The 27,054-nt window shown below is 40.5% G+C and overlaps 1 protein-coding gene across 1 annotated transcript in view; it reads right to left on the bottom strand.

Annotated features, from left to right (window-relative positions):
- Positions 1 to 7,255: 7,255 nt before the first annotated feature.
- The window catches only part of igdcc4 (immunoglobulin superfamily, DCC subclass, member 4), a 46,829-nt gene continuing 27,030 nt past the window's right edge, over positions 7,256 to 27,054 (bottom strand). The window contains exons 4-20 of the mRNA XM_034116779.1: positions 24,686 to 24,819; positions 19,961 to 20,095; positions 18,998 to 19,150; positions 18,332 to 18,742; positions 17,598 to 17,762; positions 17,161 to 17,298; positions 16,333 to 16,515; positions 15,662 to 15,874; positions 15,137 to 15,238; positions 14,809 to 14,995; positions 13,674 to 13,801; positions 12,495 to 12,665; positions 12,127 to 12,261; positions 9,359 to 9,461; positions 8,933 to 9,164; positions 8,683 to 8,811; positions 7,256 to 7,930 (exon numbers count right to left, since the gene is read on the bottom strand). Of these exons, the coding sequence (XP_033972670.1) occupies positions 7,409 to 7,930; positions 8,683 to 8,811; positions 8,933 to 9,164; positions 9,359 to 9,461; positions 12,127 to 12,261; positions 12,495 to 12,665; positions 13,674 to 13,801; positions 14,809 to 14,995; positions 15,137 to 15,238; positions 15,662 to 15,874; positions 16,333 to 16,515; positions 17,161 to 17,298; positions 17,598 to 17,762; positions 18,332 to 18,742; positions 18,998 to 19,150; positions 19,961 to 20,095; positions 24,686 to 24,819 (3,241 nt within the window). The 3' untranslated portion in view covers positions 7,256 to 7,408. The remainder of the gene's footprint in view (positions 7,931 to 8,682; positions 8,812 to 8,932; positions 9,165 to 9,358; positions 9,462 to 12,126; positions 12,262 to 12,494; positions 12,666 to 13,673; positions 13,802 to 14,808; positions 14,996 to 15,136; positions 15,239 to 15,661; positions 15,875 to 16,332; positions 16,516 to 17,160; positions 17,299 to 17,597; positions 17,763 to 18,331; positions 18,743 to 18,997; positions 19,151 to 19,960; positions 20,096 to 24,685; positions 24,820 to 27,054) is intronic.

Here is a 27,054-nt window from a genome sequence, read left to right as displayed (position 1 = left end):
CTCCACTTGCCCTAAAGAAATATGAGGCATGCTGAACTAGCCAAGAGACCACTCCAATGCTTGAGGAGGAAACACAATGCACCCTGACAATACACAGGCAAGTACAGTTATTTATGAGAATGCATGCACGCTTGTGTGATAATGTGTGCTCATGTGTGGATTTGTGCATATGCAGAGGAGCCTCACCCTCTGATGAACAGTGATGAGTGGCTGAAGATAGTGAGCCCGACCCCTCTGTCGCTCAGCAAGAGCTTTTATCTTACTCGTCTGGGGATTCAGCCACGTGATGTCACCTCAATGCTCCTGTCTTAACTCTGTGCCCCCATCTCACCCTCTTATCTCCATCACCTGCCTGTCCTGGCTTTTTTTCAGTCAGTCTGTCAGCCTTGCCAGTGCACACATAAACACTCAAATCCACCCACTCCACCATCCACATGCACACATGCTCATGCAGAAGCAGGGACAGACTGAAAATAAGACCCATGTGCACACATCTCACACCTTTTTGCATTTCATGACATTAGGATTTAATTTTTGAGGGGAAATTGGTGTGATGCAGAGATTATTTTCCCGCCTTATGCAATGAATTGTAATGAGGGGAAAAGTAATATACAGTATTCAATACATTTACACAAATCTGCAGCCAAGTCAGGTAAGGTGAAAGCAGCACATGATGTCCAACACAGCAATCTCCCCTAATGGGAGTGGCACCAGGTTACTATGCTTCATTTGAAAGGATCAAAAGGAAGGGTCGCACTGCCCCCTGGTGGTTTATGAAGGAATGACATCTTTAAGTATGACTGATTATCACCCAGAGGCGAGTGCTGGAGTGAAAAGGGTTGGGCACACAGCCACTGAGGGCATGTTACCCGAGTGATTTGTGGCCCGGGGGCTGGCTATTACTATGCAGGATGTATTTAACTATAGCCTGGGCCCATGAGACTTAAGTCTAAAGTATGCCCTTTAGCCCAACATTGTCTGATTTACACTTAATCATGAGTAAATGTTCTTGACTCGGTTAACACAGCATAGTTCAACAGGTCACAGCATTTAAGGATATACTACAAGATTTATACGCTCTCATTTGTGTGCATTAAAAAAAAGCAAGCAGAGCTAGTTTAGCCTAAAGACTGAAAATAGTCAGTAGTCTACAGCTAGCACATTATCTTTGCCCTTTGCAAGAACTCAATGTAACAAAAATAATAATTAGCATGTTATGTGTTAGTTTAATCCGTACAAAAGTGTTAAAAAACGATATCATGTGGTTTCCCTTACCAGATTATGTATTTAACAGGAACAGTGACTTCCTGGAGTCTAGTAAACTAAGCTAATCACTGCTAGTTGTTGTTCCTAATTTACAGTAAGCTACTGTATATGTGTGCTTTGTATCTTTATTTATTTAATGCCAAGAAAGTACATGAATATTTTCCAAACTGTCAAAAACTGCTGCAGTAAGTGACATTGCACAACTAAATAAAAGTGGTAACCAAGTAACACAGAAACACAGGCTAACATTTTAAGATGCTGCCTTCTAACTAACTAAACAAATGTCTGACTGATTAACATGAAATACTTGAATTAGTTAAAGGTGGGGTAGGTAATTTTGGAGAAACCAGCTCGAGTGTGCAAGAATTTGAAAATACATAACCGGAAAAAATCTGCCACTTCCTTACAGAGCCCCTCCTCCAACACACACGAATGCGCACATGACCAATGAGGGCACGAGATAAGTTGGTGCACACATGGAAGGCTGACAGGCAGGTAGGCCATCCAGTTATTTTAGCCGGGCCGGCTAAAATGATTGGTCGTGCTTTTTACAGTATTACGGCTTCCACAGATGACATTTTTTAATGGATTTTTTGTCAAAGCACTTAAGATATTCATTGCTATCGGGATGTTAAGAGCATTCCATGGAATATAACAAAAAGTGTATCTTGAGCCGGTTTCTCAAACTTACCTACCCCACCTTTAAGTGTTTGATTAAATAATGTATACAGTATAAATTATGTGCTTCAAAGGCAAACTCCTAGCACAGACATTTTTTTTTTTTGTTGGTTGCAAATGTTTACATTAGATCATCTGTGAGGTTTGTTCCACAGTTGTAAAGTGGCATACATTTTATTCACGAATGCAAAAAGCACAATTCAATTCATCAGCAGAGATTATAAAATAAAGGTCAAAATGTTTGAAATATGACAAGAAATACCCAAGAATCTATTCTCCCTTGTGTCTTGAATGTCATTCTTGGAAACGCAAATGCCAGAAAAAGTGCACAGTTAAATTGACTGATAAATCTTTGGGGACAAAAGTAATAGACAATCTAGAGAACTTTTTTCTTTTTTATGTTTATTTACAGAAGAGTAGTTTCCACAGACATCTTGAGAGTTGCTGTGAGTTTTGACATTATTACAAATGGCAACACGGTGGAAATATTTCTACAAACCACAAGTACTACCTATCCTGTGAGGATACCTTTGAACAAGCAATGTTTCTATCACAAATCATGAACACGTTCGCCATGACTAACACTGAGTAATCCATCTGTTTTTTTTACAGAATAAGACAATTGCACTTCTAAAAATGACAGTCCAAAGTTGCTCATATCCCAAGAAGAAGTGCTCCTACAATTTGCTCCTACAGTGGCGCCTTTTGTCAAGAATGAGGTCTTGTTCAGCACACAATGATAACAGAGGTGTTTGAGTACTTGCAGACCGTCGCTGGGTCATACAGACAGAGTTTGAGTCTATTCATACCCATTCTGAGAAGCACGATTGAGCTGGTACACACAAAACTAGATAAGAAGACGTACAAAAAATGCACAACAATGTGACATCACTGGACAAAGCAGCGCACCACCAAATGTACTGTATAGAGAAAAGCCAGAGAGATAGAAATACACATAGTTTTGTACAAAACAAAAATATCATTTATGCATAAGAATTTCATCGTTTTTACCTTTGAAAATAACACAATCAGGCGTTGTTTGACCACAAATGACATGTATCTGAGTTGGATATGCTGCCATGATCCTCTACAATTGTATGCAAAGATGGGGCACCTGAGTAGAGAAGAGACCATTTATTTTAAAATGACTGTCTGCACTGAGAGGTATGACCTGCCTGGGGAGGATGTCCCTTCTCCCTGCCTTGCACTTCAGACGCCTGGGTTATGTAAAAGTGGTGTTTTGCCAAAGAGTGACTATTAAGATGTTATTGGGCAGAAACAGACACTTCTTTGCTCTCTTCTCCTAATATTCGAGTACCATTTTAGTTAACCCATGTGTTTAACTCTTTAAAAAGCTTTTACTGTTGCAGAATGACAATGTAAAAGCCAATTGCTCCAACTGACCCATCCTCCCCTCTGTGTTCACCACTACTGGACAATCCAAGCCACTATAATGAGTAAAAACTCTCACTGAGGTAAAATGAAACGTGCAATCCTGTCCTCTCTCTTGGCTCACAAAACAACAGGATGCTTATGAATACATGTTTACTCGTATTAAGAAACTGATCAAAATAAAATCAACACTTTACCAACATGAGGTATACTGTTTAACCCCCTTGTAAAGAGGATGAAATAAACAAATTAAAGTAATTATCGTCTCTACAAAATGAGATCATGAGTAATTTTCCTCACAAATAATCTGATGCTCTAGCCAACAAAAAGACAAAAGAAACGATGAAATGTACAATGTATTTAAAAGTCAGTGGTTAAAGAGTTAGTAGAGCTCCTTTAGGCAGAGCATACATCCTTTATGCTGGAGGCAGGTTTATTTTATTTCCTATTTCAGACCCTCTTTGTTGTCTCTACATACCATCATGATCCACTACTGCATCAAGACTTGAAACACGAGAACGTTGCATGATTTGACAGTCACCATTTTTGTGAAAATACTTAATTTAAATACTGTATGTTGCTCAAAATCTTAGTACACTGTACCATTTACATTTCAAACTATCATTTTATGTCAGATGTTGGCAGCTATCATAAAAGCGTACTCCTAAATAGAGAATCACAGTTTCCCAGTGATTGAAAAATGGATATGCCGGGTGAGAGAAAACTTCACAAACTTTATACCCAAAAGATCGGTAGAAAATGTTTGAAAGGTCATTTTTGTCACAGTGACCGATTACTTACTTGAAACACTATCTTAATCGTTCTGATTCAGTGACCGCCATCCACTTGGTTGTAGTCCAAGTAGTTTGCAAAAACTGCAGCTCAGACTTTAGTATCTGCAAATGGTGAATGGAAGAACTGAAACCAGGTCTGCATGAAACCTAAGCAGAGCAGGAGCAGAGTCTGTAGCACTTCTCTTCATCACATACATATTACATTATTACGGCTGACCTGGACTAAGAGGTATGTTTGAGGTATCAAACTGGAATGCTTTTAAGAATATTATGCTTATTTCTAGATGTTGGACATACAGGCTTTTGAGGATGATGTGAAACAGTTTCAATATAAAATCAGTTAAGAACCTGGATCAAAAATACAAACATAATTTTGGTGGTTTGCTTTAGTTTACTGCATATAAAGGTGGTAATCAAATCAAAGCGTAGAAGGCTGTAGCTGCACTGCTTTTTATATATTTAAATTTGTCACTAAATAAAATATGTCAGAGCAGGTGTTTGACTTTTAACAGCTGATAGGAACCAGTTCTGGCATCACTAATTGGAATTGGGCCACAGGTAAAACACGCTTGTCACTACAGATTGATGAGTAGAGTGGTGCAGCAGCAGTTTCCTGCCATAGGCAAGCGTGCTGTTGAGTGCTTTTTACGCACCATTGGAGTATGATTTCGAAATAGCATGCTTCAGTAAGTGCCACACATTTTTAAGTCTAAGGTTTTTAACAAAGACTTCTGTAACTGACAGTTGTTCAAATCTGAATTTTTCACCCACTCACCTCCAAAACATCTTGCATTTAATGTTTACCCAGGTTCGCTTTGAACACATTCATTTGTCCCTTTATAAGTGCTGCTGTAGCAAAAAAAACCTTGTTGATCTAGGTTGTAATGTTTAGTATATACATGGCAAGGCTAAACAAATGATCTCTGAGGTACCAACAATGCATTGTTTTCGGAAAATCAAGGACTGTATGTTTTAGAGAAAACCTGTTTGTCATGTCGTGAGGGACATTTTAAGTTTCTGTTGCTGATGGGATTGAGAATAGCTGGTGAGATTTCGACACATGCAAGAACAAGGGTAGAGAGAAAGGTAGGACAGAAGAGTTTATCCACTCACTTTTGAGTATCGAATAACAAGAAGAAAGCCACCTGAGAGAAGACGAGGCATCATATTCAACACATTTGGGCTCAAATTTGATCAACATTTGAGTGGATATTAGTTTTAAGATTATTATTTTTAACTGATCTCAACAACTCTTTTAATCACATCAGTTCAAATGAGTCTTTTTGAAGTGAAGCACCTTGTGGAACCAGCTTATTTGCAAACCCATTCTCTCATCTGTGAAGACAATTATTGCTTCCTTTGGGCAAATCATTATAAAGCTGCTGTCATTTTAACACTGGAGTAAAAATACAGACCAGACCACAAAGGGACATTTGTTCTTCCTTGCTAAATAAGTAGAGCAAGAAGCTTGTTGATGTAATCAGTACTTTCAGGACTATAGTTGGTGAATTTATTTAGCTGGCAAACAGGTGCCAACAATGTCCAATTGCAGCAGCTGATACTGTCCTAAACTACAGCTGAATGACATTGGCTGGACCTTGTTGAAGGGGCTTCATATCAGAGACACAGGGATTTATGTTGTCTGTAGGGGTTTATCGTTAACATAAGACTGAGTGACCCAATCTTTCAGAGATCTCAGAGGACGCTACAATGCACGAAAGCGACAATTCCTTTGTCATGAAATAAGAACATACAGTCGGACGATTATTTCTGCAAACACCAAAGGCTGTGATATCAGAAAAATATCTTAAAAAGGTGCTAGTTACATAAAACTGATAGAATCACACTGGAAACAGTCCTGAAAAGTAATGAGGTAGTGTTGTTGGTAAGAGTAGGGATGCACTAGTTCATCGTTTACACTGCTAAAAACAATGCTGACTGAGAGTCAATTATGGAAAGCAATCTGATTGAAAACGTTGAACTTTTAGGGGTTAATGTAACATTTCTTTAGCACATTTATTTATATTTTCTGATAAATGTAGAAATAAATGTAAAAAATGTAAATTCTGGTACTGAAGCAGAGAATAGCATTTTGGAAATGTTTTCACAAAACTGCAATCAGATATACCTCTAGAGTTAAGTTGATTTAAAAACATTGGCAAGTGTTTCACATAAGGAAATGATTATACTGAGTTCAAAAGCGGTTTAATGGCACAGTATCCCATTGGTGCATCCCTAATAGGGAGCCAAATCAGATGGATTGTTTAAAACGTTTTACTAGTTCTCCTCGTACCAACATAATAAAACCAGTACCAATGTGAACATGTCAATTATTCCATAATGAGATATCCACCAAATACAGCAACAAAAATACTTTTTACTTTTCAACTGAGTCTCTCTGGTTTACAAAGTTACACCACGTGAATATATGGCATTATGGAAAAGAATACTTCATGTGTAGCAAATGTGTATACTCCATCTTTGTACATTTGTATTGTCTTTTTGTTCTTCACAATGACAGGTGTTGTGTACTGAATAGAAGCATCTATAGAAATATACAGAGGTTATAAACGCACCTACAATAATTAGGCACCTGAGACCCCCACACTCCAGTCAGAAAAAGTGTGTGTATGAGTGACTGTTTAAGCTTATGTGTAATACCATGGAATCAGCTGTAATTTAACTTTCTATGTATGTGTGTGTGGACCCTGAGACAGCAGGAGGCTGGAGAGAGACACAGGTGTTCTGCACTCTCAGAATGAGTGTGCCGATATTCTTTGAGGCTTTTCCCTCGGTGCCACGGTAAAGCATCCACACGACGGAGCCCAGGAGACTTATCGAGCCTGCGTTTCACATCCTCCCATCCACGTTGATCGCCTGTCCCTCTCTCTTACAGAACATTGCAGGCTTTCTCATTCCTTAGTGGAACAAAGCAACGTGTGACACAGTGGGAATAGCCTCCTTCAGTCCACTTCCTTCTGCTTAAGTTAAATCTTCCTTTCCTAAAGACAGGAAAAAAAGCCAGAGGAAAATATGGTTGCAATGCTAGACAATGCATACCCATATACAGTACTCTACCACTAAAAATATACTGTATGCTGTATATACACAAACAATGGATTCAAAGTACCTATACAATCTTTGCACGGAAGAGAAAGGAATCCAATAATGAGGTGCATAAAAATAATCCTTAGGGATTCTTCCTGGGTACGTAAAAGAAAGAAAATCAGTCTGCTGTCTGTATGTGTGTGTAAGGGCCGATGCCCTACATGCAGATGCTACGGGCACAGATAACTATGTGCTACTGAGGTAGAGTGGACAAGGCCGGAGCTGACAAAGGGGGCAGGGGACAGCCCGGTAGAGATGACCTTTCCTGGAGCCGGGTGGCAGTGTCTTGAGTCCCCGTTCTCCAGGTGTTCTGACCTCAGCACAGAACGCACCGTCTTTGGGGAGTGGAAGCCATTGGTCAGCCTCACTTCCTGCTGTGGCTCTATGTCTGCGCTCGGCTGGTCCCCCATGCCTTGTAGCTCCCCATTGTGATTAGCCACCAACTTTATCAAGGAAAGACTCGAGGGGCTCTGGGCGAGTGATAGTTTTTCGAGTGTGTCCCCCTCTCCCAGTGGGCTCGGCTGACTCACAGGGGAATATCTGTCCTCTGATAATGAGGGTCCTCTGGTGGTGTTTGAATCCCTCTCCCTTTTGCTGCCCTCCTCCTCTGGGTCTGAGAGCTCTGAATGAACAATGACTTCTGCCTCCACCTGGTTACTGCACATGGATGAACACAGACGATCTTCTAAGTCCTGCAACAAAACAATATCAGTGATAGTTAGGATTTTATACAAGTTGATATACTGTACCCAGGTTACTCAAGGATTCAATGTTGTTTGGGGAAGTTAATATAAAGTGAACGGTCAAATATAGCTATTCCTTTGTACACAGTCTGATAAAGATTTCTGATGGATAAAAGCAATGAGCAAAATAGACTGCTTGCTAAACCCCTCCCCCTTTCAGCAATAGCCCAATTATTGTTACATGTTGTACGTAAATGCTGTATATATTTCCCCTTTCACTAACGATAGTGTTTATCTACTCTACTCTACTTCTATAATCTCTTATGGTATAGTAATACATCTGTCCTGCTCTTTTTTGGATTTGTGGATGAAACCATAGCATTGTTAACTGAGGTAGCATTATGTTTTCTGACATTTTATATAGGACATGGTTACAGTTATCCATGCATTGCATATTTAAGAAACCTTGAAAGAGTTTGTATTTTTGTTTATAAACCGTGTTCTCAGCAGTCAGAAATAAACGATAACCCTACTTTTGTTAACTTGTTAAGTCTGACCCAATCCCTATCATGATAAACTGCATTGAACGTGCCGTGCAAGAACCGAATACTTGAAAAGCATAGAAGCTGTAACTAAGGCTTGTGGTCTTCAGGAAAACGTTAATAAGAAATGCCATTTGATCCATAGATGCTACAGCTGAGGTGGCTTGTTGGTTGCTTGCTAAAATAGATAAGTCATTTCATTAACTACTACTCATTTACTGTGCTATTATCAGTAATTACCATGCTGAGAGCTCCATTTATGAGCGATGGAGAGTCTTCTGTTATGGTGTCTCTGTATCTAGTGATCCTGTTGGCCCAGTCATGACTCACAGAGCCATTCCACGCAGTCTGCAAGACAGAAAATGCACCAGAATTACAACGTTAACCCTCTACCAACAGTTTTAAAAAAAAGAATAAAAGAGTGTACAAGGCCAATCTGGAGGAAAGCTCCTCCCCAGCAGGTTTTGACCTTGGGTTCAGGTGCAGGGTTATCCTCCCCCTCCCCTGGATTAGCACTTGCCATCAGGCTCTGCTCCTCGGGGGCCTCTTCTAGCGCCTGACCAGACTCTTGGCTGCCTGAGGGCATCAGGGTCTCCAGCTCGTGGCTATCGCTGCACTCTGGCACGCTGGTAGGAAGGGGGCATCCTCCTCGTCTGTACTGAAGGGTCACAGCTGTGGAGTCCAGGCCCCCAGACACCTCTCTATTTGGATCAGAGATGAGAGGGATGGTATAGCAGTTAGACATTATAGAGGACTGCAGGTTAATACAGGTGCATGGTAGTGGTGTAAAGTAAATGTACTTCATTATATATATTATATATATATTTTTGTTTGAAATACAACATATATACTGCATCGGTACTGTACAAATACTGACACTGTAGAGTTACATTACCTGGATTTGCCATTACGAAAGCTGAAACACATGCAGAGGAGGATGCATATCAGTCCCAGACACACACCGACTATGATGCCTGTCACTGCATGGATGTCCAGCTCTGTTCAAATATCAAACAATATGAGATAGAAGGACAAAACAGGTAAGAATTAAAGTAAACAAGGACCAGGGCAACACACACTCAGAGTTGGCAGAAATGTTGCTGGTCCCAGAAATATAAGCCATATTCTCATATGTGATCTGTTGCCAGTAGCTATTTTGGCTCATATCTAAAACTTCATATTAGGAGAATACTAAGAGTTATTATAGCATCTCTAGTTTGAAATAGAGCTTGGCTCAGGCCTGCTGTGAAGAGGCGCTGCATATTGATTCCTTAATATAAGATAAAGTTACAGTAGTGGAGAGAGATGAGGCAACATTCAACTAGGGACAACAGGCCTTCATTGATATTCATGTATGCTGGGTTTCTTTGGCAGTGTGGACACAGAGAGGAGAGGAAACAGATGGCTGGAGCTCTCACCCACCCACCCACCAGCCACCTCACTCCCATTCACACTGCATACTAGCAACACTGCTGCCTATGTGGACAAAATAAACCTGTTACTTTGTATTATTAATTTTAACATTGCAATACAATGACAAAGCACTCTTGCTGCTTTTTGCATCAGAAAAGTTGTATGTTCAGATATTTAAGATATATGATTCTTTAAAAAAATTAATTCCCATCCATTATGCACTCCATGGCTGGCAAAGAAAATAAAACAAAGTCATGTATGTGTGAGAAAAACAAGCTTGTGGACAGCGTGTACACAACAATATTGTTCTTAGTTGTGTATATATTGTAGGTAACTAAATGCTTGTATATTCAAGCTTCAATGTATACCGATTTAATTGAGTTTACAAGCTCATCTTGGACAATTTCAACAACTCCCTCTGTTTGAAGACAAAAGGGGCATTTAATGATTACAAGTTAAGCTAAAATGCTGACTGATGGAATTAGAAAGTGTATAATGAGATTGCATGCTTAAACAAAAAGTGATATGAAAGAGAAGAAAGTGCTTTTTACAGCAATTATCCCGGGCACAGTGAACAGTAATTCAAAGATCTCCCTTGGGTGTCGCTGACGAGGCCGCCCCTTTGTTATCCACACTTAATATTCTCCTCAAAAATGTACCAGATAAGACAAAAAGCAAAATAACAGAGTTAAAGCCGAGCTAAACTTTCACAGGGGACAAATTACAGGACTTTAACAGGAGAGGCTGTGTGTGTATTTTTTGTAGCCTTTATTTATCCAGGTTAAAAATCCCATTGACATCAACGATCTCTTTTACAAGGGAGACCTGCCGCACATAGGTTACACATGTAACAGAAAACAAAAAGGACACATACAACATAATGACAGGGGTACAATTTACAACTTATTTACAAAGACAGGTACCAGGAGTATCACATATCAATTCATCCATATGTGCTTTAAAATGATGCAGGGGAACCAAAATGCTGATTTTCAATATGTTTTGCATAGTGTTCCAAGCTAGAGGAGCTGCACACATAAACGTTTTTGTGCCTAAAACAGTCCTAGCACTTGGTACATGTAATAAAAACACATCCTGGGATCTTAGGCAATAGCTACTTGCGACTCTCTGTGATATCAGTGAGCAGATGTAAGGTGGTAGTTTACCCAGCATGGCTTTATAAATGAACATGTATCAATGACTGAGTCGCCGAACAGTAAGTGATGGCAGACTTGCCCTGGCATACAGGGTACAGTGATGAGTAAGTGCTTTACAGTTTGTAACAAATCTCAGCGCACTGTGATAGGTGGCATCTAACTTGATCAGGTAATGGGTATGAGAATCAATGTGAAAGTTATGCTTATGGAAGCAACAGGCCTGTACTATTTCCCTCCTAATAAACTAAGAAGCAATTGAACACTTATTGGAAATAGAACAATTACAGAAAAGTTAATTTTTACCATATAATATATTGCACTGAATTATGTTACTCAAAACATCATCTATCTGAATTTGACATGATTTGACATTTCCAGAAGGTGGTGCAATTTTAAAAACTTGATTTACATTTTGGGGGAATACAGATACAGATAAAATATACAGTGTCCAGTGTTGTATTGTAAAAAAAGGTGGTATTAAAGTTGCTTAAATGCCGATCTTAAAAATCGAAGCGATAAACTGGATGAATGGTGTCCTGAGCTGAAAAGAACGCCAGCTTCTCTTCTTTGTTTGTGTTCGCTGGGTCGGCTACGCATGCAAGAAATGCATGTAAGTACCGATAAGTCCGTCCCTTTACAACCCTTTTCCCTGTTTATAAGATTGAAGAGTGGCCTTCCATACAGCATTGTACAATCAACATGGCGTGTAGTGTAGGTTGAAGCGTTCGACTGAAGCTACATAGCAGATTTCAACATTAGTCTGGCGTTTTTAAAGTTTAAAAGTTGACAACTAAACTTGCTTGCCCCCTCATTGAAGGAAACTCACATTTATTTAGTTTATTTATTCTGGTGCACTAATATCGCATATATACACTTTACGTATTTTGCATCCCTAAACCCTTCTGTCACTGAGACTGCAACCTTCCTCTTTTTCCCTCTTTCTTTTGCCAATATCTATTCACGAATGTACCCTCTCTTTACTAAAATATGACTTATTCAACAACAAAATGTCCTACTACTACTACAGTACCACTACTACTACAATAACCATAATAACATGATTACTGTCACTTATATTCTATTTGCCACGTACCATATTTCTGAAGGGGGGTGTTGACATCCTTTACAGGGGAATAAGGCCCTGACCCCATTTCAGTGGCTGCTCCCAGTTTGAAAAAGTAAAGTGTGCCACTGGACAAACCCTGGACCTCCACACTGGTAATGCTCCCTGAGAGAGACAGAGAGAGAGAGACAGAGAGAGACAGACAGGAAGAGATTGTCAAGGGCAAGTCCATCGTAAAGCATGCTGTTTCACTCAGGCATGCAATACTAATAAATATTAAACAAGATTATAAAAATAAAGTGGTTAGTTGCACTTAGTCTGAATATATATGATAAGGTGAGGTTTACAAATTAACAGTTTAAAGTGCAGTTTGTTGAGACCTCCCAGACAACACTCACCCTCCTGAGAGAGGTCTTCCCATAAGTGATCCGGCTGGCTGAGGTTGCCACTGAACAGGATGCTGTAGCTGATGATGATACCGTTCGGCTCCAGCGGAGGGCGCCAGCTGGCCAGCACCGAGGACGAGTCCAGAGCGCTCAGCTGCAGCTCCTCAGGAGGAGTGGAGGGCCCTGAAGGAGAGCGGAGGACTGGGTCAGTAATTAGAGATCAGAGATGAGGCCTCACAGCTGTGGAATGTATATTGTCTTGGTGGGGGATTTGACATGCTGTGTGAGAACCATCTGCGTCTTTGTGTCCCCGCCACCTGGGTACAGGAGAGAGGGGTCAGGCAAAGGGAGAATAGGCCGGGGCTCAGGTGACGATACATGGCAGTGGAGAGCGTGAAGGGTGACTAATGTCATGGGTGTAATAATGTCATTAAAAGGACACCACTCAACACTCTCCACACTAACTTGGCAACATGAGAGCCACTGCTACACCTGGTTGTTTTATTCCTGCCAGTTATCAGCCACAAATGCCAACTACTAATACCCATGTCCACTGGCAACTGGCCAACCAACACTCTGATCTGCATGAGTGAGAACACTCACCTGCATGCACATGTATATATTAGATTATCCACAGGAAGCAAAAGTTCAACTACTTCACCTTGCTATCTGCACACAGCAAGGTTAGCAAGTGCAGCTATTCAGAAAAAGATTCTGGAAGCACAAATGTGCAGCTGAAGGACAAGATGAAATAAATTATTTATAAGCGACATGAGGTAATATCTTTTTATCAAACACAAACAGAACAACTCACTGACCCTGCATCCTCTTCCAGAAACCGTCCCACACATATACAAATAGTAGTGTATCTTCCCACTACAACAAAACTCTAACACACTTTTTGGCACAGCTCAAGGGCACTGCAAAGGTTGTATGAGCCAGGAGTGTTTTCATTCATCAATATCACGTCAGTAAGAAAAGATTTGAAGTGCACACTTGATTGAGTTTTCTTAATTATTTCCATAGTAAATGCAACGAAATATATACATGTATACAGTAAGTAACAGTAGGTATTGTTAGTGTAAACCTGATAAACAAGCATATTTTATAGCCCACAAAGTATCACAGCAAAATCTTCAGATTGGGTCTCAAACCAAATCCAAATCCAAGTGAATTGCAGCAGAGACTCACGGTCAGACAGGGTGGACTCCTCCACTGTGCCGCTGAAGGGTCCTACTACGTCCACTCCATTAGACTGCACCGCCAGCTCATAACGGGTGAAGGGCCTCAGCGCCCCGAGCAGTATCTCTTGAGCAGAGCTGCAACACACAAACACAGAGAGTCCAGAGTGTGTGGTATACATTTTGGATTTTGTTAGATGGAGAAAAATAACTGAACTGATCAATTTAGTCTTGTTAGTTTGTGCAACTTGTTTGCTACAATATGTATTTTCTGTATGCTGTGATAAATAATTGTGTTGAATAAATATGGCATACAAAGATTGATAAGAGGATATATGGTATTTTTCCTTACATAGAGTAGTAGTACCAGTTTAAGTGTAGAGGGTAAAATCGATGCAAGGACAATAGTATGTGCTCCATTTTGATTACTGTCAAAAATAGCTTTAATATCGGAGCTACTCAAGAGATAATAGTACCCTTTCGAGAAAAATGTATTGGGTACACTGTATATAAGAAGTGAACGTAGTCAAAAGACGTCATTTACTGTTTTGTGGGCTGCCGTTTTGATTCCCTTAGTTTGGTATTTTGTTCATCGTCAGAAGTTATTTGAAACAAACCCTGAACAAGACATTATTAGGTGACCTGAATGGTTTGCTCCGAGGCTCCTCCAATCTTGCCAGTGAAAATGTCCTTGGGCAACTTACTGAACCCCACATGTCTCCCAAAGGCATAGCTGTTGGTGTGTTAGAGTGTGTGAATGAGTATGACATTAAATGATGAGCACTTGACACCATGAATGTGTTTCTGAATTGAATTAGGGGGGTTGGAAGACTAGAAAGATGCAATAGAATTCATGTCCATTTAATAAAAAGTGAAGCATTGTATTGTAGTCAAACTGGAAAAAATAAGAAAAGTAACTTCTAAATAAAGACAGAATGACCATATGTGTTTTAAGAAAGACAGTTATGGTAAATATTGGTGTTTCCTCACATCTTAGGTTTGTATCATAACTGAAGACCTGTTCAAACACAAAGACTGTTAACATTTGATTTGATTTGTTCAATTGTTGTTGAGATATCCCAAGCTACTTTCTCTTAACCATTCAGACAGTGATTTAGTTTCTGTTGTTCCTTCCAGTTCCTCACCTCGTGTAATATGAGACCAGGGAGGCGTTGGTGGTTCCCGCCGGGCTGCAGCGCACCGTGTAGTTGATGATGCGCACGTTGCTGAACCGCGGCTTCTCCCAGCGCAGCCAGATGGAGGTGGAGCTGTTGGCCATGGCTTGGATGCTGCTTGGGGGCAATGGAGGGGGGCGCATGGGCGGCAACGATGCTTTAACACACACATACACATTACTTGCCTTGATGTAATTTGTCATTATTTATTATCCCATAAAAGTGATTGAGGGTATCTATCACTCATTCATTCATTCATTTATGTATGAATGCGCAAATGCAGGAAGATAAATCTTACTTCTGTCGGGGGCTTTCTCTGTCCTTCCATTCCACATAGCAGCCGCTCCATCTATCTGCTTGTTGAATGCCCAAACTCTCACCTCATACTGCCGGTCAGGGACTGGCAAACACATACAGCAACATCAAGAAAGAGAAATACAAAAATGTCAACAGAAAAAACATGTTATTCAGCCAGCTTTATTCATATTATAGGAGTAAAGCCGCCTGCTAGAAAGACAAGATCTTTAAGTGTAGACAAGTTGCCCTAGATCTTATCTTAATGAAGTTATTCAATTGGTGGTTTGATATACTGCAAATGGCAACTAAGATAGAATCTGCAATCAAATACCTTTAAATGAGATGCTGAATTATTCATTTATTTTCATGAGGCATCTGTCTACTTTTGATCCTTATTTTTCAAAAGTGAGAATGCTTATGAAAGCGGAGTTAAAAATGATATAAGGACACCGGTCAAAAAGCTCAGAGTTGAATGAAGCTGTCCAAAAGCTAGTGTGAAAAAAAGCTGACAACTTCAACAACTTACCCAGCCCAGTGAGGAGATGATACCGGGCTTTCTTACGGAGCCTGATGGTGTGAGTCTGTGTCGTCCTGTCTCCGTTGGCTGCCTCGTCAGCCTCCACCTCTCGACAGGACAGCTTGTAACCGGAGATCAGAGTGTGATTGGGCGACGGATGCCATGTCACATTCAGTGTGTTCTCTCTGACTTTGACTTTCAGCTCAGTGGGGGCAAAGATCACTGAAAACGTTTGAAAAAGGAAGAAAAAATAGCATGACTGAGAATCCCAAATGATTATAATATTACTGACCATCAGACGTACACTTTAGATATATCTTAGGCGTATTTAAGTTCAGATCAGTGGTTCCCAAACTAAGAGGGAGTAGAGTCACTGAAGTCTAGGTTCAAATTATCCGGGGGAAAATGTGAAAATGTGAAACTAAAATGTACAATTTGACAAGTAAACAAGCAATCTAATGACATTATTTTGCTGTCGTGCATTGTAATCAATTGTGGAATGATTTATTAATGAGATATGTTTCACCGGTGCTGTTAAGTTTTATGTTTGTTATTTTCCCCATATGAAATACAGTTTTTAAAGTCTCATCTCATACAACAATTATACTAAAACACCTGTGGGATCCCTAAGTAAAATAAAACAGGATTTTTAGGGAATGAACCACTGGCGTTTTCCTTACCCATGCTTTGGTTGCTGTGGTTGTAGTGGGCTAATGTTTGGTGCTGGGCCCACTCAGAGGGGAGCCCAAAGCCAACGACCGTCCCCGCTGCTATCCTCAGTCTGTAGGCCTGTTTGGGCTGCAGCTCTCTCAGAGTGAACTGAGTCTCATTCCCCCCCACTTCCATTGAGAACACTGAGTCCACTGCGGGAACACACAATACACACTTACATATGTATCTACAAGACTTTCTTTAAAAAAAAAAAGCATTAATATGTGCCGTTTTGCAATACATAGTTCAACAAATCATGTAGAGTTCATGTTCTTTTCAGCATATATGTATGTCCCTCAATTTCCTACTCAACTATTCCTCTGATCAACTTCACACTTGACAGGTGTACTGCTTAGGACCCAAGGAAGTGCAATCTTAATTGTGAGCTCTTGAGATATATTGAATGTATTTATTAGTAATGCATTATATGCATTATTTATTGAGAGAGGACTTCAACTATCACCACTTAACAGCATGCTGAGTAAAGAGTATTAATGGACATGTGAGCTTTTGCCCCTGCACCTGACTGATGTGTACACTCCACTGCACACTGCAGGGGGACAGAACTATTTCTCAGTATCAAAGAAAGCGCAGTGGGAAGTTGTTTGGATTAGAAGTTTTCGAGAAAGCTGCAATATTTATAATAATAACACACACAAAAATTAACTAGGCTGTCTTTTTCAATGAATAACAGTTAATGGAGAAAGCAGAATGTGTACATATCCTGAATTATACTCACTAAATTGTGCTTTCACTGGCTGTTTAGGTCAATGTGTTGTCCAGCAGGGGTTACTCACCCTGATCCACAGTGCTGTACTCGATGCGGTAGCGGGTCACAGCTCCTCGACTGTACTGCGAGGACAGTGGATGCCACATCAGCCTGATGTCTGTGGGGGAGGTGCTGGCTATAGACAGCTGAGGAGGGGCACTGGGCACTGCAGGAGGAAACAAAATGACATAATGAACTGTTAGATGATGCTCATTCAAGGTATATCCTATAGATCCACACAAACACACTATATCTACAACTAAACTCAACAAATAAGTGTTTAAATTGTTCAAGGAGTGGATCGTGTTGATTGGAACAATTCTCATTTGAGTCTCTAGTGATTACTACTTTTGTAACAACTACATGAAATGACACTAAATTAAGAGTTTAAATGTTGGCATTCTATTGATTTTGCCCTGTGAGTCTATGAAGCATCCAAGGCTGTGTATTATTTAAGTTACTAACCGTCCTCCAGCATCTCCACTGTAACAGGCAGGGAGGGGCGACTGGCCCCCATGGGAGAGTAAGCCACCACAAAGAAAGTGTAGGCAGTGTGGGGCAGAAGCTCTTGGACGTGATACTCTGTGGTGTCGTTGTTCATCGCAAACTGGTACTCCACATTATCTGACCCTGAAAAGGACGACAATAATCAAATGCTGGTAACACTTTATATTAAGGTACACATATTCACCATCAACTAGTTGTTAATTTACATACGTATTAGCGGTATATTGGCTCTTTATTAGTCCTTATAAAACACTTATTAATGCCTTATTCTACATGACCATATTCTCCCAGCAATATGGGCCTAATAAGGCAGCAGTAACTCAGAATATGTTCCCTATTTTAAAGTGAAGTCTTGTTCATAACAAATAGTGGGGATAATGGTGGTCTAATGGATAGTGAGGTGGGCTGAAGATCGGAAGGATGTGAGTTCAAATCCCGCCAGGAACGCCACCACTAGTGTGCCCTTGAGTAAGGCACTTAGTCCTTAGTTACTCCAGGGAGAATGTCCCTGTAATTGGTCATTGTAAGTCGCTTTGGATAAAAGCGTCAGCTAAATGAAAATGTAATGTCATGTAATATGTTAATTAACATGGTGAATAAGTGAACCTTAATATAAAGTGTTACCCAAATGCTTTATTTCAGGATGTTTGGGCACGCTAACTGTATAGCTACACATACAAATCGGGACACACCTGCGGCGCGTTGGCAGTGCACAGAGTAGCCGATGATTTGGTCTGCGTTGTACTCGGGTTTCTCCCAGGTGAGCAGGGCCGTTGTGCTGGAGTAGGGCATAGCAGAGAGGTGGCGCGGTGGGCTTGGCAGACCTTCCCTCACAATGACCGTCAACTTGGCAGTTGCGCAGGCTGTGCCAAGCCCGTTGTCTGCTATGCACTGGTAGTAGCCCTCGTCCTCCAGGGCCAGCTGGTTGATGAGCAGGACCCCAGGGCTTTGGGTCTTCACCCGTCTGAAAGACTTAATGGGATGACCGTCCTTAAGCCAGTGCAACACCGGTGGAGGTTCCCCTGAGCTGTTGCACACAAATCTGGCTGTGTTTCCCCTGGAGAGGGACACTGTCTCTGGGGGCTGGAGGATCACTGGAGGGGCTTTTGGAAGTAGGAAACAAAGCTCTTACTTACAGGAGACACTGATTATGTGCACTTTAATGTAAAAGGGACGACACAAAGATTTAGATATGCCTTTTATAAAATAAAGGGAAATTATTTTAAGATAATATTTACATTTAAATAAAAATCGTTTTTAGTAATAGTAGCATCAGAACTTCAATTACTCGGTGTCTTAAGGGTCCACAGAAACCTCTACTATGTCATTATATACAGTAATGGCAACACGTCTCCTACCAGGCACATGCAGCTCAGCAGCAGCAATGACAAATTCTCTGGTCTTGGGCTTGTTGGCCCGGCAGACGTAGACGCCGGCATGGTGACGCCTCGTGTCCCTAATCACCAGGTTCGTTGCGAGCACAACCACATCAGTAGAAATGGGCTTTCCATCTGATCAAAGAAGAAAGTAACAAAGAACGACAGGACATTCTCAGATCATTAAGATGAAAAAGAACAGGAATTAGACACAGAGGAAAGTGGAGATCAATTTCCAGGCTTTCAGTTGCCTGAGAAACAGCAAAGAAGAAAGAGAGGCAGCACTTGTGGAGCAGAGGATTTGACCTGTAATCCCACAAGTTGACCAACAGGTGGCTCTGTGACATTTTACTCGGGTTCACTGAGGTGTCTGCATTGGCACACTCCCAGGCTGTGTGTAAAACCGTTCACTATACACTATATAGACCTCTATTTAGTCTGTCCGCCATTTTGTGCTGTTGTTGAACGCAATACAGAAAATGATATGTAGTGAAATGTTAAATGAGGAAAAAATAAATCAGATGCAGCACTGAACAAAAAATGTCAGACATTTTGCCAAATCACATCACAAAGGAATCCAAGAGTTTAACTTGACATCATTCCCACCAAGACTGTGTGTCTGTGTGTAGAAGCAGCAGGTATGAATTAATTAACATGACAAATCACCTCCTGTAAAGCATGGCTCAGCGCACAAAACAGTAGAAAAACACAGGACTAGTTGAGAAGGAGACAGCGATCATCAATAAAACAACAACTTTGCAGCCACAGGATACACAAATCTGTGTCCTGACGCCTTGATGTTTTTTCTTTGTGTGTGAGAGACTTATAGCCAGAGAGCGAGGCACAGATAATGGAAGTGCGACAGATGCCGTAAAATAAGAAAAACAAACAGGATGGGAACCCCAGAGGGGAAAAAAAGCGAGTAAGAGCATTTGCCAGCGTTACCTTGTCTGCTCCAGGACACCAGAGGCTTCGGCTGGCCTTGTGCCATACACTCCATCACAGCGGGGCGGCCCAGCACCACCGATGCATTCTGAGGCGGGGCAACAATCGCAACTCCGTTCAGAGCTTCAGTAGAGCCTAGAACAAAAATATAAATGTTTACTTTGGTGTTGTGTAGCAGTAAAAATGAAATTGACCACATTTAGATAAGACCTTTCTAGTCTATGTAACCACTCAAAGTGCATTTACATTCATAAGTCGGCATCCACCCACATTTTTACAGAGGCAGAGGCAACCACCTCATCAGGATAAACATTAACAAACATCCACACACTGCTGTCACTTCAGGGATCAGTATTTTGGCCAACAGTTCGACATATTGACTGTAGTAGCTATAGGAATTAATTACATCACATTACAGGGACAGGGACACAACGACATGCTGACTGCAGTGGGGTTTGAACCTGTGCTCCCCTGATCCGAACACCAACGCACTAGTCCACTGCGCGACAGCCTCCCTCCATCAACCTTCCAATTGGTTGATGACCCCCTCTACCTCCTGCCGCTCAATTAGATATGATTGTGATTGTACCTGACAGAATGATCGATGCTATCAGCCTGGTCCCAACTTCAGAATCAGTTTTTTTTTTTTCATCCTTCACCAAAGGAGTGAACAAATGGAAATGATGCCTTATTATGGGGCAACAGCTATCCAACATAATTGCCATTTTAGTTTTTTCTAACTATTCCTTGTATAACCCCAGCATGTAGAGACTTCCAGGCCCTCTTAGGTGTAACAACGGTACTAAGAAATGGATTTCTCAACAACACTTTGATAATGAATGATAATTCTATGATCCTGGCTCCAAAATGGTGGAATGAGCTCCCCATTGACATCAGGACAGCAGAAAGCCTACACATCTTCCGGCGCAGACTGAAAACTCATCTCTTTCGACTCCACTTCGAGCAATACAATTACTAACAAAGCATTTATATACTAATAAAGGACTGGCTTATCTAAAGCTAGTTGAGTAGCACTTGAAATGTTTTAGCTCTATGAAACCTGATGTACTTATGATTCTGTTTTCTTCAAGTTTGTATCTTCTTGGTCGAATGCACTTATTGTAAGTCGCTTTGGATAAAAGCATCAGCTAAATGTAATGTAATGTAATGTAATGAACGATTCAAAGATTGTCACCCTGACAATACTGGTTCACAATTCTTATTCTACTCACTAACACAGGGGCATTCCTTGCCCAGTGGATGGCAGTATGCATACGTGGTTTCTGTTAACACCCAACATGTCATGATTTGCATTTCCTATTATCGAGCAATGCACATGAGATACGCAGTAATATTGGGGCTTCATTTTAGATGATACAAATACCTAATTGTGATACATAACTGATTAAGCCGCCAATGGACTATTTGGACTATAAAGGGAATTGGAGGTGATAATCCAGATCAGCAGCTAGAGTTTCAGTGAGGCGGAAGACAGAGGAGCTTTTGAAGATGCATTTGCAGGAGTTTACAGTAACTCCTTAGTGAGTATTTGCATGAGACAGTGTTTCTTTCTCACACAGCAGGTCACTTCATTATAACAAGAGTCTCTGCAGTTGTCTGATTGCTATCTGAGGCTTCATCCATTCTAAGTGGTTGTTGTGAATGGATAAGACCTGAATAGGAAATCTTTATCAGAGAGGTTTTGATGTAAGAGAATATATCTCATTTCATGTACAGGTTGCAGTAAATATCTCAGACAGTAGACATATTGTACAAAACTGGTAAATAAACCCTGAACAAAAGGGTAGACATCGTTAGAGGAAATCATGATGATACTTAGTGGCACCTGACACAAACCTGATAAAGCACAGAAAGGCTTGGAACATGAGGATGAGAGGGAGAAAAGGAGAATGCAATATACAGTGTCTTTCGAGAGAAAAAGGTTGACCATTAAACTCAGTTAATAGAAGGACCTCAATTACAGAGCTGAGGCTCTTCTCTGCTCTTCAGTGACTAAGGATGCCAATGAAAGCATATTGTTTATGGGATGAGGGAAAAAGAGACTATTATTTTGAGTGCATATCATTCCCCAAGGTACAGCTGTTTGGTAGGACTGAACTTCAGCAGCACATATTGCTAATAACCTCCAGAGCACGGCCAGGCATTCTGTAAACCTGTTATATACAGTACATTACATGACATGTCATTTGTTAGACGCTTTTATCCAAAGCGACTAACATACTCAATACTGTGGACAATCCCCACAGGAGCAATTTGAGGTGAAGTGTCTTGCCCAGGGACACAACGACATGCTGACTGCAGTGGGACACGAACTTGCTATACCCTGAATCGAAGTCCAGCACACTATCCACTGAGCCGCAGCCACAGCCACCCCATATATTACTCATTAAGATTACATACAGCAATCCTTGGATATGCATCAGACTTTAAGTGGGTCAGTCTGCTTTTGAAAAGACTGCACTGCAGGGTGCATCTCCATAGGGGTCTTATGTGGATATGACGGGTAAGCATGTAGAAACTGAGGAAGAGGTAGGTGAAACTATAAAGTGGAGGTTTAAGGCAGCTGGAGTACATTATATGTTAAGAACGTGGACTGGAGCACCTCAGCGGCATGCCGTCAAAGCGTGGCTATAGGTGTTGAGATGTCCTATTCATAGAACTCTGAAGTGGAAGCGAATTAAGTAAGACATCTGACATCCGTTACTTGTAATGGCTCTCAAGAGATTTAAGTAGTCTCCCCCTCTTTACAGGTTGGATATGCCATTAACATGTACTGTATCTACCTAACTCATTTTCCAAAAAGATCTTGACTATCTTTAGAGTATAGCGCCTGTCGAAAAGAAAAGAGGATATGTTCCCTTCTATTGTATGTTTGTACTAAAAGGAAGATACAGGCATGAGAAAAGTAATACAAATGAAGAAGGGGGCTTTTGAAAACTTGGAACAACGTGGTATCTGATTCACTTCCTTCGGCCTTATCAGGTCATCTCTCTCCTTTTTTCTTTTTAAAAGACACAAAGGCTGTGACTCAAAACATCCTGATGGTTCCCGCAGAGGAGCCAATTACAGTTGATTGATCTCTAGCTGCAGAGGCAGATAATACGACATGGCTTTAATGTGGGCTGCCTAAATGGTCAAATCACACCTCACTGTAGTCTCACTGATTCAGTGCACTTTGTAATCCACTGATGTAAGTCCTTGTATGATGCAAGCAGCGGAAGAAGGATTTTAACTGTGTCATAACGGTAAAAAAATGTTTCCTGAAAGATATTCCTTCATTCTGTAAACAGGATTTAATGTTGTTCTTGTTTCAGTGATTTGGGCATAATTACTCCACATTGTAACATGTATCTTTTATTTGTTGCCTATGATTGACATTTTGAGGTTAAGATTTTTTTTCTTGTCAGTGGCTTGAAAATAAATATCATTTGTATTATATTTAATTTAAGTAAATTGCAAAAAAAGACAAAGGCTCTGTAATGTGAGACAGACAGAATTTGCTGTGGCTGGTACAAAATGATCCGTTATGCAGTTTTAGATGAACATTATTGGGAGACAATAAAGTGATTATTCCATAAATACGTATATTTATTTTCCAGAAGCGCTTACTTCTTAATAAACTTTGTATTTGAAACGCATAACTTGGGATGTGCCAAGTTTAAATTGAGTCACTAAATTGAAACATTACTTTTTTTTTCCATTGTTCCATACAGGGAGAATGAATCATGTGGATGAAAAGATGCTCAAATAATTGAGACAGGTGCTTAAGGGAGAATACGTTGAAAGAACATCTGTCTGTCAATATTGTTTTCTTGATATCTTTGTGTTTCAGGGAAATGAAGTCTGAAGGACAGGCAAGAACAAGGCACAGCACTTAGTAGCGTTTCATACAAAACATCATCAAGTGCTCTGCATCATAGAAATGCTTTTAATGAGAAATCAGAAGGACATGTATAGAAAAAGCATTGCATAGGGAACACAACGCAAAGGTCTGTAAAATGTATGTAGGCTGGACTTTTATGAAAAGGGTAGTTTTTCCTCACATTAAAGCCATTATATCTCGCTATTTCCTGTTGTATTATAACTAAAGGAATAGAGGAATTGGTCTAGATACTTACCCATATGTTCCCTATTCACAGATATGTGTGCAGCATCAGCTATTGTGTTGCAATGTATAGATGAAGTTTCTACAGTCTTAGACTACTCAGAGGAATCACAATCCTCACAAAAGAGTCTACGAGTACAATGCCACTGTATTCTATTGTAATGCAATCTATTATAATGTGTCCTCTACTAAAACAAGACCTGATCTGCTTATTGTTACTTATTTTTCCATTCAAATCAGCTAAGGAGGGAAAGTTTAAAGTGTGCTTGCACAGGCATGTTGTTTATAAAGTCATACAACAATGGTTCAAAACGCAACCAACAAAGTGTTATGTGGAACTTTCCATTTCAAAATATTTGCCAGAATTATTATTTTTTCAGTTTTAGATACGGTTCTTCACCATAGTTTCAAACAAACAATGTAAACAGTGCATTGATCAAAACACATGATGAGAAAGTGCCATTTATTTAGCACTAGACAGATCATTTTCAAGCATCTAGTCCTAAAAACTCACATTAGGTTATTTGAGGTTGGCTGGCAGCTCCCAGCGGGGCCTGGCTGCCTATTCAAACACACTAAAGCTCTACAACAGGCCTCACCTGTGGTGACAGTGAGCCTGGCTTCATGACTGATGTCCTTCCTGGCAGAATTGGACGCGACACAGCGGTAGGCACCCTCATCCTCCTTGGTCACCTCCAGTATATGAAGCACCCCGTTAAGAAGGGAAATGAACCTGTTGTACACAGGGCATGACAGAGGAGAGGTGGCACGGTGAGAAAGAGTAAGAAGGTGAATGACAAAAAGAAAAACAACTGACCAAATGGCTTAGTGCCCCGAAGCATAAAACACATCACAGTGATCAGCTCTGCAGGGATCCTGCTGGGTCCTCACAGGACCCCACCCTTCTTTATTCAGGAGAGAGGCTATTGTGTGCAATTACTACAACAAGGGGTTGCAATTACAAGTCATGCAACATAAAAAGTTATTGAAATACACATATATATAAAGATGAAAGCTGGACAAAGACGCCCCCCTCCAAAATATATTTGTATCTTTTTGGGTAAAATAATGATATGTGCTATTCATATTTACTATTTCTACTTGAATAATACTCTCTACTCCACTTGTCCCTCTCTTATGGAGGCAATGTTCCAGACTACAGGCCCCCAGGGTACCGGGCAATGTGATGCCTTTATCGTCTTTATCACAGCCTATTAATCCCACCAGGATGTGACCAGTAGTAGTCTGTTCAGACGGGAGGGGGTGGAGATGTGGTGAGAAACAAGAGAGGGAGAATAGAGAGGCAATGGATGGAAAAACCAAACAAAGAAAAGGTAGAGATAAAAACCTGAAGACAAGGAGCAAGGATTGGTGGAGAGAAAATGGGGATAGAGGAGTGGCAGAAATAGAAATGTAAAGGGGATGATCGTGAAGAGAAAAGTAAGAGACGGCAGAAAGGCAAGAGAGAGAACAGAAAGAGAAAAAGCTGGTGATATTTATCAGCCATTCCTTGTCTCATCTTTGTGAGAGGCCATTAACAGCGCCTGAGGTTGGAGAAGCACATCCCACCAATAAGACCTCATAAGCAGCGAGCTGTTTGCAGGTCATGTAGGGCTGAATCAGCCATTAGCACTTAGTCCTGTGCAATAAGGCTGGAGACAAATTCCAAGGCTCTGCAGCCGGTAGTCACACTGAAATGTCAATATGGTTAAGTGTAAATGAGACTCTGCTGACAGAGCAGCAGAAGTACATTTTGAAAATGTCTCTTCTCTAACTGTTAGAGTACCGGTAGTGTTATTTTAGCTCAAGGTTGCTCTTCTGATAGTAGTTGAAATGATGTAGACTTAATTTCACTAATGCCCTTGCAAAATTGTAAATCACATTTTGACAATATAGTTTGATATTCTGTCAGTAAAGAAAGTATGGAAACAGCAAAACTAAGAATCAGAGGCATTTACATGACATTACATTACACGTTACTTGTTAGACGCTTTTATCCAAAGCGATTTACATACTCAATACTGTGGCCAATCCCCACAGGAGCCATTTGGGGTGAAGTGTCTTGCCCAGGGACACAACGACATGCTGACTGCAGTGGGGTTTGAACCTGTGACCCCCTGATCCGAACACCTACGCACAACCCACTGCACCACACGCCTCCCGTTTATTTAGTATCTTAGTATTACTAAGAAACAAAGAGCTGACCTAACACGTTATTAAATGCTGCCGTTGTTTGAAAACTGTCTTTTCACCAATGGCAACAGGTTTGCTTTGAAAATAGTTCAGTTACAGTTTATGTTTTATCTACTTCAGTCAAACCCCACACAATTAGTCTTCCATGATAATAAATTAGAGTTCGCTGCATGTACATTCTTTGTTGCTATTATCCGTAACTTGCATTGAATTGCCAAGGTTAAATTAAAGTGCTTTTTAAAATTGTTGCACTCTGACCCCTTCACTGACGCTTGTAATTTAGTACAGTCTGATCCAGGGGGAATAAACAAAGAAAGGATGAGGTAATGATGAACACAGTAACTAATCGCCTCTAAAATATGTGCATGTACATGTATGTTTCATTAATCTACTTATTACGGGCGTATATGGAACATTTGTAGGTTTTCTGACTGCAGCAAAGTCACATTCACAGCTGGGTACAGACAGCAGGGGGAAGCACTTTGGTCGAAATGTTCAATTAAAACAAAAGGAAGCTGAAAATCTCAAAAGTATTAAACAAGTTGCAACTCAGTTTCTCATGGTGCAAACAGGTGATTCTGAAATACTTTCTCTACTATGTCATGAAGGATAAAGTTTCCAAAAAAGAACAACCACTTTTGGAATTAGTGTCAACTTCATACATCCAGTAATGTCAGTGTGGCATTGAGGGATGAAAGACAATTATACAAGGAGACTTTCCCCTTATAACCTTGAAAATCCAAAGGAACATATTACAGTGTAAAATCATATATAT

This window comes from Trematomus bernacchii, unplaced genomic scaffold (genome assembly GCF_902827165.1).
Source record: "Trematomus bernacchii unplaced genomic scaffold, fTreBer1.1, whole genome shotgun sequence".
NCBI lineage: Eukaryota > Metazoa > Chordata > Actinopteri > Perciformes > Nototheniidae > Trematomus > Trematomus bernacchii.
Note: the sequence above shows the minus strand (reverse complement) of the source record. Positions and strands in the feature narration are given on the sequence as shown.